This window comes from Oncorhynchus clarkii, chromosome 26, assembly GCF_045791955.1.
Source record: "Oncorhynchus clarkii lewisi isolate Uvic-CL-2024 chromosome 26, UVic_Ocla_1.0, whole genome shotgun sequence".
Taxonomy (NCBI): domain Eukaryota; kingdom Metazoa; phylum Chordata; class Actinopteri; order Salmoniformes; family Salmonidae; genus Oncorhynchus; species Oncorhynchus clarkii.
The window spans coordinates 19,009,026-19,023,924 of NC_092172.1; the positions used below are offsets into that span (position 1 = coordinate 19,009,026).

At 42.0% G+C, this 14,899-nt stretch overlaps 1 protein-coding gene across 1 annotated transcript in view; it reads left to right on the forward strand.

Annotated features, from left to right (window-relative positions):
* The window catches only part of LOC139384562 (protogenin A-like), a 36,898-nt gene extending 25,341 nt beyond the window's left edge, over window positions 1-11,557 (forward strand). Inside the window, exons 11-19 of the mRNA XM_071129399.1 lie at window positions 5,884-5,979; window positions 6,106-6,292; window positions 8,008-8,135; window positions 8,741-8,911; window positions 9,921-10,097; window positions 10,395-10,518; window positions 10,644-10,785; window positions 10,916-11,029; window positions 11,162-11,557. Coding sequence (XP_070985500.1) covers window positions 5,884-5,979; window positions 6,106-6,292; window positions 8,008-8,135; window positions 8,741-8,911; window positions 9,921-10,097; window positions 10,395-10,518; window positions 10,644-10,785; window positions 10,916-11,029; window positions 11,162-11,557 — 1,535 coding nt within the window. The remainder of the gene's footprint in view (window positions 1-5,883; window positions 5,980-6,105; window positions 6,293-8,007; window positions 8,136-8,740; window positions 8,912-9,920; window positions 10,098-10,394; window positions 10,519-10,643; window positions 10,786-10,915; window positions 11,030-11,161) is intronic.
* The last annotated feature ends 3,342 nt before the right edge of the window (window positions 11,558-14,899 follow it).

Below are 14,899 nucleotides of genomic sequence, written 5' to 3' on the forward strand. Positions count from 1 at the left end.
TTTCCACCATAATTTGCAAATCAATTCATTCAAAATCCTACAATGTAATTTTCTGGATTTATTTTCCTAATTTTGTCTGTCATAGTTGAAGTGTACCTATGATGAAAATTACAGGCCTCTCTCATCTTTTTAAGTGGGAGAACTTGCACAATTGGTGGCTGACTAAATACTTTTTTGCCCCACTGTATGCATGGAATGTGACTTGTAGTATGACATGTTGAAGAGAATTATGCATCTCATTTATCTTCCCTAAGGTTTCCCCCCTCAGGGGAGAGACTTCCTGTTGGAGAGGAGACACAGCAGTTTAATTTGTCACGTATTACTGTCAGTGTCAGATAGGTTTAGGTACGATTTCAGTTCATGTCCATAGCACCACATTTTTACAACGTTGATTTCAGTAAGTGGCGCGTTAAACAGAGAGACAGCTTAAGATAAAAATACTGACTTGACTCAGCTTTCCCTTCGGATATATGCTTTGGTCAGTTTAGTGTGACATAGATAATAAACCAATATGAGAAGTGTAATGTTAAGTATTTTTTTTATTTTCGTGGAGGTGACCCACATCTCCAAACAGGGTATTTGAATTAAAACGGGGTGTTCTCAACAATTTCGGTCTGCTTTAATGTCCATGTTTGCCCTGTCTTGATTTAACCTTCCAAGGACAGAACAGCAGTGGGAAAGGGCATTTCCCTATTGATTTTGTTCACTGTTGTTTGAGTGACAAACCATGATTTATGTTCCTTAATAAACTATCCTGATGAGCAGAGGTGGCTGCTCTGCAACCAAGAAAACAACCAGTCACATAACAAGCATAAACAGTGGTATACATATTGTGCCCGATAGGACATTGTTTTCTAACTGATTTTTAATCAGCCTACTTACCTTTGAATTGATTAAGTGTTTTATCCATTAGAAAACACTCTGGATACTTCTTATAATAATATTATTTACCCTCCATGGCATGTCTGAAGTAGAGAGCAACATGGAGCATCAATTATAATATGAATTGGATTTTATCTAGGATAAAGGATTACGCTGTAATGTCTCTGATAGTAATGCAATTAACAGAGGATGTAACTTTAACTCTTTACTTCACCCAAGGACACTTGTGACTTATGACAGTCACACGGGTTTGGAAACCACACACAGACTAGAGAATGTGTTCGATCAGTCAGGGATTATGAACAACACCAATCTCACTGAGTGACTTGATAAGTATTTCAGATCCCTGGGACCTAAATTCACTTAGCTTTGATGTGGTAAAGACAACAAGCCAACCGTTACTGTATTATTAAGTCAATGTTGCTCTAAAGTGCACAAATAACATACCCCTTTAACAGAAAAAAAGACATGAACATAGTTGAGTTCTAAATGTGTAGTAGAAACAGACCAGCTCTGCTCTGGCTACTAAATGATCTCTTAAGACCATTCCACATGACTGAAAGGGCTCTCTAAGTTAGGAATGTGAGAGGTTGTAGCTCAGTGTATAAATGACATGGTGTTGAAATACTGAGGCCCTCCCATTCATGTTTATTCTTCCTGTGGCATAGTCATGGTTGACATACCTCCCATACCTGTTGGCACCAGAACTGGGTGTACGGTAGTAGATTTATCTCATAGCTTGGGGCCACCTTGCCCATCGTGGAGTGGTCTTCTCTCTGGGAAAACATTAGTTATTGCATGCCTGGTGTCAGATAAAAGATAGATGGGTATTAGTGAGCCCACTACATCAATAAACTGTGTGTGTGTGTGTCTCGCTCAATCTCTCAGAGGGAGATATATGCTCCCCCTATGATATATGCTGCTTTGTGGATCAGTGTGGGAGTTGACATTTATGGCCCTGGCTCAGACCCTTCTTGCTGTGGCCTGGGGGGCCATTCTCAGGGCAGAACAAAGCCTTTGGGGCCTGCAGGATCTGCAAATCGGCTGTAAAAAAAAATCAGGTGACCACAAACAGCTCAAGAATTTCCCCTCAAATACAAACTGGCATCATAATTTATGGGGAGAGCAAAGCCTTGCAAGATTAACCCAACAGGCTTGACGGGAAAATGAACTAGCTTCACTTTGGTGTATCTTTAAGCAATGGCAGGGTTAGGCAGATTGTGTATTATTCTGAGGAAATTAGTTATGAACATTTCTCAAGCAAAGTGAGTAAGGCACAAGTTTGGGTGATGTTTGTTTTTGTGATATCTAAGAAGTAGAAACTGCTAACCATGTGTATGTGACAAATAAAATTTGATTTGATTTGAAGAAACATTTGGCCTTGAATCCACACACAGGGTGATTATTGCCCATTATTATGTGGCAACTGAAGCATATCTCATCTTTGTGAGGGATTTGGTGTTGTTGAATGAGCCAGGGCTAACACACATTTCCTTTTGACCAGGGTTGGCGGTTAGTGCAAGCATGGTTGACTCCATACAGAGGGGGAGGTTTGTCTTATCTTCAACCATGGAGATCCCTGATAACCTTACCCAAACCATGTGTATTACTCACAGATTTTAAAATTAACACATCAACACATTTCCTTTTGGAAGTTCAATCACGTTTGCAAGTTCTGAATTTATTCTAGGTCAGAAAACAAAGTATAACCTTAGGTCACTCCTCGGTTACAAAGAGCAGTTAAGCTGAACAATTGAGCTCGCCATATCTAATCATGCTTTCATTATATCGGCTATGAAATTGCCCATTGAAGAGTTCTGCTCTCTCGCTTCACCATTTCTTCCTATTGGCACTATTTATCATCACCTATTAAGTGACTTATTATTTTTGTCTCTTGGTGTTTTTTCCCCCTTTTCTACTCAGTTCCCCTGCTTCTCCACCCCCCACCCCCACCCCTTAAGAGCAGTGTCCATAACCCCTCCTTTGGCAGGATTTAGCTTGCCCAGATTCCATGTCAAAGGTCATGGCCCAGATGTCAAAGCCTGCCCCCTCTCGCAGCCCCTCTCCTGCGTAATTACTGCAGGCCCATTGTGCTGTGTGGCTGGGCAGGGGTGGGACTGTGAGACCCTGACTGCTCCTCTTCATAGATGGACACTGGGGCTGAACAAAAGCCTCTGGGACTGTCCAAAGCCGGCCGGCCAGCCTGACTGTGGACATGGGACAGGAGGGAGCTATGCTAGAGTACACTAATTCATTGTCTTTTACTAGAGAAAGTAAAGATATAGGAACCTCACAAATATGTGCAGCTATTTTCATATTGTTTGTTTTCAACAAACAAGAACTCATTAGCATAACTAAATGTTTTCTGTAATAAATGACTACAGTAGCCTAGTCATTGACCCATCTATAATGTAGAAATACAAAGAGAGAAGCTTCGTATTTTTATGCAATCATATTATCAGTAATATTTCATTTGATCCAATTCTAAGCTGTTGTATCTAATCTATAGAGGATACCACATCGTTTTTAAGACACTTTTAAGTAGTTTTTCTCCCCTCCTGCAAGTCCCTTCTTTATCTTTCCCCATTAAGGCTTAGGGCACAGAGAAAGGACACGGATTCTGAGAGAGAAAAAAAGAGGCTCAACTCGTATTCCACACCCATGACCTCAGATTCCTTTTGAGTTTTATCTAGGCCTGACCTGCTGGCTCCATTGAAACTCCTCGGGCTAGAGGTCTTAGTGGCTCAAACCACACCCCTCGGACAATCCTCCTGCCCATCCCCCTGCCTCCCACAGCCCTGACTCCACCCCCTGGTCCCTCCCATAGCCTCAAGGCCCTCAGACCGATCCTAGAAAAAACACAGTTGTTTTAACTCTGGAGCATAGTCAACATGATGAGATGGTTGTTCAACAAAGTGGTTGGATTTTTCACAATGACTGTAATTGCTTTTTGAACTGTTCAACTCTTTTGAAGATATATAGCCTGCTCACCATTACAACATATATTTTCACACACATGCAGTGAATATGATCCTCTAGCAGTTTGTCAGATGAACAACATGGGTTACCCTTGGGTTTAGATCGTCTAATTTAAGGTTTCCTAAACTCGGTCCTGGGGCCCCTCTTGGGTGCATGTTTAGTTTTTTGCTCTAGCACTACACAGCTGATTCCAACTTATCATCAAGCTTTGATTATTTGAATCAGCTGTGTAGTGGTAGGGCAAAAAACAATACATTTTTTAACTGACTACCTTTTATTTGTTTCTGAGACATGATCACAGAAACTGTTAGTAACGTAGAACTCATAAATGACTGTTTCAGTGACTGGAACTGAGGATAGGCATGACTTCAGTTTGTATCCACACTCCTATGCTCCTCTCAACGTATGTGTCCTGGAGCACAACCTAGTGGTCATGTTCTTCACTGCATTACTGTTCCATGGCGAAAGGGAAGGGGGATACCTAGTCAGTTGTAAAACTGAATGCATTCAACTGAAATATGTGTTCTGCATTTAACCCAGCCCCTCTGAATCAGAGAGGTGCGGAGGGCTGCCTTAATCGACATCCACGTCTTCGGAGCCCGGGGAACAGTGGGTAAACTGCCTTGCTCAGGGACAGAACAACATATTTTTACCTTGTCAGCTCGGTGATACGAGCCAGCAACCTTTCGGTTACTGGTGCTCACTATTCCACTGATACTAGTTATGTTATTAGTACCTGTACATCTTCTCATGAAGTACTGCAATCTAGCTTTATAATTCTGTAAAGCATAGGTGACGTTCTATACAGCCTACTACACTTACACCCCCCCCCCTCTTCGGTTGGATAATGATGTGTCATCCCACAGCCTCTTACGTAGGCCTATGATGTGCTGTAAGATCTCATGTACGGTCGTGCAGCAGTTCATTTCCCTCTAGACTAGACTGTATTTCAGTGCTGTTTCGACAACTGATGACTGAAATACAAATCAATATGTCCCAGTGTTTTCAAAATAAACGTATTGAATAAGCACTCACAGATTGAAGATAATTTGCTCAGATTCCTCTGCCTACTGTGTGTGTAATGATGGGTGACATATTGAAGAGCCTTGGAGTTCATAGGAGGCTGTAAGCCATTAGTTTGATAGATCCTCAGCTATTTTAGCAAGGTCCTCTAGGTTGGAGCAGGAGCTTCCTGTAATTGCCTGTGTAATGATATTTTAATACACTGCAGCCGGTTCACCCAATACAGCTATACTATTGTTACGCACAAAACAGGGTAATAACACATTAATATGATGAAGTATTACCTTTCCAACCCTATCCTCCTTATCTGAATATGTCATGCACAGTAACCTGGTTATTCCAGGATGACAAGAGATCGTAGTCTAGGAGACAAATTAACCAATCAATGCAGATATGAAGTGAAACATTTGGATAGTGTTTGGCCTGAACTTTTTATCAGTGGCCTGTTTGGTACAGAGAGAACATTTAACTTAGCAGCGTTTGTTCTACCTGGGGTCTGTAAGGCCACTGACTCTGGCCATGTGATTGACCCGTCTGTCTTTCCTAGGGGGGGCATTGTCTTATGGTTTAACCCCCCTGTCCTGGAACTGAATAGGACTGACCACTGGCCAGCAGCCCTGGGTGGGGGAAGGGTTCCCCTATTCTCCCTGAAAAGGCAGAGTGATGGATAGTGGAGCTCCTCTATTGTGTACCTCATTGCCCTGAGAAGGGCAGGAACTGACCTAGGGACTGGGCTCCCAGCACTCAGCATCTGTCGCAGAGCTCCACAGCCAAACCTCAATGACCTCTCAGCCATGCTCTTTCTGATCTAGCACTCTCACAGCCCACTGGTTGGAGAAATCACACAGCCTCTGGTTCAGTGTAATGCCCCCCAGTGAACAGACACACTCACTTCCACTGTAGGTCACATTGGTCAATTTGAGGTGAATGTCTATGATGTGATGTATACTATACCCATAGGTTTACAGTGAAAGATATGTAAATGTTTGTTATTTTTAGACCCAAGGAAGAAGTACCATGTGAAGCTCCTGGCGTTCAGTTTCATAGGAGATGGCTACCAGGCAGACCAGACTATCAGCACCCCTGGATGTGTCTGTAAGTTCTTCACTTAATGCAAGCAACCATTGTCTATAATGATAGATGATAGTTATGATAATAATGGTTATCAATCCTTCGACGCATGAGTACCTCTAGCATTCTTTTTTTTTCTGTGTGTATCAGCGGTCCGTGATCGTATGGTGCCCCCTCCGCCACCCCCTCACCACGTGTATGCCAAGGCCAACAGCTCGTCTGCCGTGTTCCTCCACTGGGGGCGTCCAGCCTTCACCTCCAGCCAGATCGTCAACTACACCATCCGCTGTAACCCTGTGGGCCTTCAGAACGCCTCCCTGGTACTCTACCTGCAGACGTGAGTGTCCTATATAATACCTTCCTCTTCATACTCCATGCACATAGTCATTTAACTGGATAGAGGGTGCTTAGTATGGTCATAGAACTCAGGATGGCACTTAGTACAGATTTAAGAATTTGCAGGTCAATTGCCAAAGTATTGGATCTGATTAATAATCTCCATATACAGTATACAGTTGAAGTCGGAAGTTTACATACACTTAGGTTGGAGTCATTAAAACTTGCTTTTCAACCACTCCACAAATGTGTTGTTAACAAACTATAGTTTTGGCAAGTTGGTTAGGACATCTACTTTGTGCATGACACAAGTCATTTTTGCAACAATTGTTTGCAGACAGATTATTTCACTTAATCACAATTCCAGTGGGTCAGAAGTATACATACACTAAATTGACTGTGCCTTTAAACAGCTTGGAAAGTTCCAGACAATGATGTCATGGCTTTAGAAGCTTCTGATAGGCTAATTGACATCATTTGAGTCAATTGGAGGTGTACCTGTGGTTGTATTTCAAGGCCTACCTTCAAACTCAGGGCCTCTTTGCTTGACATCATGGGAAAATCAAAAGAAATCAGCCAAGACCTCAGAAAATATTGTAGACCTCCACGAAGTCTGGTTCATCCTTGGGAGAAATTTCCAAATGCCTGAAGGTACCACATTCATCTGTACAAACAATAGTATGCAAGTATAAACACCATGGGACCACGCAGCCGTCATACCGCTCAGGAAGGAGACGCGTTCTGTCTCCTAGAGATGAACGTACTTTGGTGCGAAAAGTGAAAATCAATCCCAGAACAACAACAAAGGACCTTGTGAAGATGCTGGAGGAAACTGGTACAAAATATTCTATATCCACAGTAAAACGAATCCTATATCGACATAACCTGAAAGGCCGCTCAGCAAGGAAGAAGCCACTGCTCCAAAACCGCCATAAAGCCAGACTACGGTTTGCAACTGCACATGGGGACAAAGATCGTACTTTTTGGAGAAATGTCCCCTGGTCTGATGAAACAAAACAGCATCATGTTGTGGGGGTGCTTTGCTGCAGGAGGAACTGGTGCTCTTTACAAAATAGATGACATCATGAGGTAAGAAAATTCTGTGGCTATATTGAAGTAATATCTCAAGACATCAGTCAGGAAGTTTAAAGCTTGGTCACAAATGGGTCTTTCAAATGGACAATGACCCCAAGCATACTTCCAAAGTTGTGGCAAAATGGCTTAAGGACAAGAAAGTCAAGGTATTGGAGTTGCCATCACAAAGCCCTGACCTCAATCCTATAGAAAATGTGTGGGCAGAACTGCAAAAGCGTGTGCGAGCAAGGAGGCCTACAAACCTGACTCAGTTACACCAACTCTGTCAGGAGGAATGGGCCAAAATTCACCCAACTTATTGTGGAAGGCTACCTGAAACGTTTGACCCAGGTTAAACAATTTAAAGGCAATACTACCAAATACTAATTGAGTGTATGTAACCTTCTGACCCACTGGGAATGTGATGAAAGAAATAAAAGCTGAAATAAATAATTCTCTCTCCTATTATTCTGACATTTCACATTCTTAAAATAAATAGGATCACCAAAGACAGGAAATGTTTACTAGGATTAAATGTCAGGCATTGTGAAAAACTGAGTTTAAATGTATTTGGCTTAAATGTATGTAAACTTCCAACTTCAACTGTAAATCCATTTTTATCACTGTGGTTCTCCTCTACAGTGCTGAGAAGAACATTCTGGTCCCGGACTTAGAGCCCAACACCAGATATGAGTTTGCTGTCCGCCTGCACCTTGACCAACTCTCCAGCCCCTGGAGCCCTGTGGTCTACCAGAGCACTCTGCCTGAAGGTGAGCACCAACATGGCTTCATACAGCAGCACATGCTGTATAGATGAATAGAATATACTCTCAACCTTTTTTGGGCTCCGATGGTATTTCCTAGCCTACTGAAATAGAATACTTAGGCACAATAATTCCAGTGTCTTAAGACTGCTTATCTCACCAGGACTCTCGCAGTCACGTATCCATAAGGCTCTGCGTTCTGCAAACAAATCACAACTAGAGCGCAATCACTTGACAGATCCTTGCCAATGAGCTCTCATTTTCCCTCCAATGGTGTTTTGCTCATGAAAGGATGAGAAAGACACAGGAGCAAATTCATTGAACTGCTCAGTAGTCTATATGCTCACTCACTGCATTATTACACATCTCTAGGGAAAGGGATCATAAGCAAGGGCCATAGCTTGTGAGATGTAGTTGTCCTTTTGAGTGACATCAAAGAACCTACTCTGATTGAAATGTCGCTATGGTGTAGGCCCTGGTTCAAACTTACATTTTCAGTATTCCTCAACTCATTACCAGTAACGAAGAGCAATTTTTTTTGTTTATGACAGTTGTACATCTTCATCAGCGATTTAGCCTCAGGGGTAAAACTGGCATTTTTTCCTCCTCAGCACCTACTCTGCCACCGTCAGGTGTGAAAGTGACTCTGATCGAGGGCGACACAGCGCTGGTGTCATGGAAACTTCCAGATGAGCCCAACTTGGCGGTGACACGTTATACCATCCTCTACGCTTCCAGGAAGGCTTGGGTAGCTGGAGAGTGGAAGGTGCTGCAGAGGGAAGGTGAGCCAAAGAGAGAGAAAGAGGGAGATGAGCTACAGCCTAAACTGGGCTGCAGAGACAAAGAGCCCTGCCCCAGCTCCACACCATACAGGCCACTGGAAATCAACTAATTTCTTCCTCCCTTCCATTTCTGTATTTGTTACTAGTCCTTGAGATCTCTGGTTGTTCTTAGATAACCCCCTCCTGTTGTCTTACCAATCAAAGGATGGATGATATACTTAGTTGTTTTTTTAGCATTGGGTGGGGTATGATCTGTCTTTGTGGCTTTAGGTCCAATATTCTCCTCAAGATTATAATCATTCAACCTGAAACACACTGGTCAAGAGTGCTGTAGTCACTATGGACTACTACCATATAGTTAATGTGGCCATAGCAACACACACATATGTTTTGTGTACCCAAAGGCCTGACGTGTGGCAGTAAGTAATACTGGCCAGCTGTGAGAGTGTCCAGCTCCTGGGTAAAGAACACAGATTATGGGTAGCATAGGTGTAATTGGGAGCAGATGACTCCAGGAAATGTGAGGCATCTGATCTTTCCTTCTAAGCCACAGGTGAAGGGGTCAAAAGTGAGGCTGTTCACAAAGCCATCCTGCCTTGCTCCAGCCCCCCACCACTGTAAATCAACCCTGTCACCCCAACCGTTACTGCTGAGACCTCAGTGGAGCTGGGTGGTATGGGGGGGGGGTTAGAGCCCTCTGATCCCTGACCCTCTGTCCTTTGCCTGAGAATCTGGTCACAAATATCCCCCCATATGCCTCAGGTTATGTTTTTTTCCACTGAATTGTAAACCCCTGTTCTTCATGAGTCAGTTGAAAACGGGAGAGAGGCCTGACATATTTCCTCCAGTTCATTTATTTAGAGATGAATTTGAACAGCTATATTTATTACCACGTGGCAAATGGCAACACCGCAGCGTGTTGAAACAATATTCACATGTCCATTTCCTTTTATTGCTGAGGCTCAAATGGGTTGACATAGGTCACTAATCACTTATTTCTCGGTGATAGGGAGCATCACCATGGCTCTACTGGAGAACCTACAGCCGGGGAACATCTACCTGGTCAAGGTGTCTGCGTCCAACGATATGGGAGACGGGCCGTTTTCACACACCGTGGAACTGGCCGTGCAGAGCGATGGCTCCACCTCCGGTCACAACCCCAGGCGCTCCCATGGCTCAGCTACAGGTTAGTGACTAATGTGGTGCATACTTGGTCTTTCTTTCATTGACTTTCATGACAGGATTCCTCTTGTTGTCGTCACTTGACCTACTCGATGTAATTCAAATTCAATAGCTTGGCCTGCAGCCTTGGTCTCCTGCTAAATTATTTACACTGTAATACATCTCTGTGAATGTCAGGGGAGGTGATTGCCAGTTGTATTGATTTTGATACACAGTGTGGAGATGTAATACCCACACAGAGCCTAGATAAGAGTGTATGTCTCCAGTGGCTGTCTCATCACTTGTGACAACTGTCTTGCAGTGTTCTCTGGTGGCTTCTACCACCTGGACCAGAAGTCAATGACAGGGATCATCGTGGGGGTTTGCATTGCACTGATCTGCATCATCATCTGTGCCTTCATCCTTGTCTGCAGAGGCAAAAACAGGTAACCATTTTAACAGATTCAGTGTGATTTTTGTTGTAATTTGATATGACATTTCTGACTGCCCATTGGTTTGGATAGAACCTCTGCTGTTATTTCTATATTAATATTGTAGGATTGTTTGACAGGAAATCGTCAGCTACTAAAGCCATCAGGCAGGAGGCTGGTCAGGTCCCCTCTGCTTCGGTCCACCTGGGCTCTGAGGGCCAGGCTGAGAATGCTGATGTCATGGTGCCAATGATGAGAGCAGACCACTTCATTGATGCCAAGGTAAGGGGATATGGCTCTATTACGCCCTTCCTTTCCTCTAACATTTCCTCTTGCATTACGTCTCCAAAGTACATGGAAAATAACCAATGTAGACAGATTCAGAGATTTGCAAATTTCATTTAATTTCCAGGGTGGAACAAATTTGATCATCAATAGCCTCGGACCAGTTTATCCAATCACTGAGAAGAAAAATAAATGGTTTTCCTTCAGAAATCAGAAAAAAATGAATGCTAAGAAAAGCCAGGTAAGAAAGATAAAACAAAAGTGTTCAAGTAACATAACATTACTATTATAGAACACAATAGGAAGTGACCAGCAGCTATTCCTCCTTTTATCAATATGAATTCCCTTCGTTCACCCTTTCTTACTTACTCAGATCCAGAGGAAAAGCCATGGAATCTGCTCGTACCAGCCAGGAGCAACAGTGCTGTGCTACGAGGCTGAGTCTCTGTCGTCACCCAACCAGCCCACCTCCCTGCAGGTCCTGTTTGGCCCACCTGGTGACACCGAGGGCTCCTCCAACAGCGACGGCAGCCACGAGACAGGCGACTCGGGCCGTTACTCTCACGACGACATAGAGATGACCAACCGCACTGCGTCTCTGAAAGAGGAGAAGAGTGGGGGATCAGGCTGCAGTCCTGCCCAGGAGAGTGAGGGTGAGCTGGGGGAGCAGTCTCACCTCGACCTGGAGATTGGAGATTCCATGGAGAAACCGTGCAACCATCATCACGATCAGGCCCCAGACAATTCCCAGCCTGCACTTTCTCTCTAGCAGTCTGTGTGACCTCCTATCAATCTCTCAACCCTAAACTCACTCCACTGTTCTAAAAGACAATGAGCAGTTATCCAAAAATCCAGGTCTTTGGAAGAACTGGGCTCTGGTTTGGGTTCTGGTGATTTTTATCAAAGAATCTTCTAGTGAATGTGTACTCATTTTATTTTTATTCTAAATGTTTGTATGTGTTTGAAAGAAATCTCACCCACCATGAATGTTTCACGAGATTGTCAAAAATGTGACTGTTACATTTCTGACATTATTTAAGAGTTTATCACTGGAGCAAAGTGTAGAGTGAGCCCTTCTTTTGCTGATTATCTACCTCAGTTTACCTCTCGGTAAACTCCAACTATATATTTAATGATAATGACTTATACCTGAGTTATGGAAGGGGTCTCTTCCTTTATGGAACAACTAATGCGTCCTGATGGCAATTTGTTTTTACTAGGTCAGACTAGTCCCGTATTCATTTTCCTCCTTGTTTGTAATGAAGTATGGGATTGTAAGGGTACTGCAGATCTCACTTAAAGCTTTGTCATTTTATTTTTATCACAGGTTAATTGGACTATTTCTCAGGTTACTTGGCTATGGTAGATTAAGGACCAGTACAATTTACTACATAAATTGCTGAAATTCAGTAATAAGCCAGTATGACACTTTTCAGGTTATCCATAGTAATAATGGTTAAGATTTTTTTTGTTGTCAATGTGCAGTTTTCCTTGCAATTCCTGTTTTATACTACCTCTTTTTAAGCATTATTTTGTTGTGTTATTATTCTCCTGAACTCAGGGAACTAGGTTTAGTACATTTTAAAAGCCATGTGTAATGTTCCATGGTTGACTGACAGGGTATCTTCTTAGTGCTGAGCTGTTCGTTGTAGAGGGTAGTTGTCATAGATCTGTTATGAATGTTACTCTAGAACATTGTCAGTTACGGTTCAGAGCCTTGTGATGCCCTACTCACAGGTGGGAAAACCTGTTTGAATTCAGTTGGAATTATGTGTATGTGGTATGGCAGGCTATCTTTTTGGTTATTTTGGGAAAGAACATACCAAAAATGCTTGGGTCGACGCATTTCAATACAGCAGACCTTAAAAGCTTTATAAATGGCCTTAATGGGGAAAGAGACCCTCAGATGTCGGAGACAAACAGAAAGGCTCCTATACCAAAGTCCGATCCATCTGAGGTCCAACTCTTTGACACATGGGGATGGGAGAAGTATGAAGAACGATTGTTGAAAACCAAAAGCGTTAAATCAGTGCGATGGAAGTGAATGAACACCAAGAAAACATTTTATCACTAAAGATATCTATATTTTTGTCTACGTTTATGTACTACTGAGTACAGATTTGAGTTACTTTTTTGTTCTTTAAGTAGTTGATACTTTACCATAGAGTAGAAAAATAAGTTTAGCACTTGTCAGATTAGTTTGATTTGTTGATCACAGCCAATGTGCAGCGGTGACTGATGCTATCATACAAAGTAATTGTTTGCTCCCTCTGATTGTTTTTGATCTCTCAGTGGGCCCCTGGGAAAATTACAATGAGTTTTTTTCTCATGTATTAGACCAAAAATCGACCGCCTTGCACATGTGTGCCCCCGTTCTGTGACCAACTGAGTTGAGATGCGGGTTCTCTCAGAAAGTGCCCCCAGGATTTTGGGCCCTTGATAATGGTTAAAATGACAATAATCAATGTCATGCACACTAACCAAATCACCCTAATATTGGTTTTCTTTAGAGCTTTACTGTTGCAACTAGATGTGTACATTGTAGGGGGAAATTATATGCAGAGCTAAATACAGTATATTATATTGATTCTCATCCTACATTGCAACAGTATTTTCAATCAACGGATTTCCAGCTAATAGGATGACGGTTTGCATGAAGTGTGACACAATCAGTTTTACTTTATTTTGAATGGCAAACAATGTATACCAAAGAATTCAGTTCACTGTTGCTCATTGGCAAAAGATCCATTTAGACTCATATCTTTGCATGATATTTTCTCATTTTATATGGTTCCAAAAGCTTTATCTCCATTTAGGTTTTGATTACTACTTAATAAATGGGTGTCTATTAGACCACAAACCAAGATGAAAGTTGTACACCGTTAGTGCTTTTAAACGTGCATTGTTATTTGTCATTGAAGCAAAAAAGAAATTTCTCTACATTATTTTTAACGTTTTCCTCACTGGAGGAGAAATATATATTATTGTTATTTCTATGGGGTTTCGTATACCCCAGTTGAGAAAGTACCAACTGAATTTAGTTTTTTCCTAGATGCCTAAAATGTATTAATCTTTGATACGAATGTGAATACCCCTTTAAACTGTTGTAGATGAGCATTAGTCTGAAAAGCTGTGTTAAAATGTCAAGTTCATATTGTATATGGAATATTTGAGTTGTTTTTGCTTTTTATTTACATGTGTAATCCTCTGCATTGTTATAATGCCCAGTGACTGCAATCCAGCTCTCTGATAACAACTAAAAACTGGAATAGACAAGTTATTATTGAGCAGTAACAGTATTGTTCATCTTTTCAATTGTGATAAAGAGTAACCATAGGGTTCTCATTCTTATATATGTTTTCAGAATCAGAATGTTTGAGAGGGTTCTGCATTCTCGTATTGGTTGTGAATGTCCGATAAGTGATATACCGTCTTCTACCTCAGGTTCCTCTTCCAGCTTTTGATAGAGATGTGATGGATGCTATAGTCAGAGGGGGTCAGTGTTATGCAAGAGATGGAAGAACGAGTGACGCAGATCCAGTCCTGTGTCTCTTTAATTTCAAGAGTTGTGTTCTCTTTTTTTTATTTTACATGTGAATATAAAGGGATAAAGTGGAGCACTTGGTGTGAATCATAATTCTCTGGTGCTCCGAGTCCTCTTTACTTCTGCAGTCACGCTTTTCTGTAAAGGCTGTGCTGATGGCTTTAGCTGCAATGGTGGAGCCCTGTGGGTCATTTACAGTTAAACTCAGGGGAACCCACAGCTGCTTCACAGTTGTAGTGAGAGTAGCTTTGGGACACAACATTGGGAGTCTGTGTAACCAATACACAGACTCGCATTGTTGTGTTTCAAAGTTATAGTAAGAGCAGGCACATGCCTTGAAATTGAATGTACCTTTTGTCATTATTTTGTGTTAATGTTTTGTTTTCCTTTTTTCTGTTTGCTCTTTGATCACACACCAACAGCTTTTCTTGAAGATATTCAGGCAAGCCTTGGTCCTTACTACAACTTTCTTCATGACGAAAATGTTAGCCTACTTGTCCAATTAAAGTTACAAATAAGTTAAACAAATTATTCTCAGAATGACTGATTCTGAGTTTAAATAAAAAT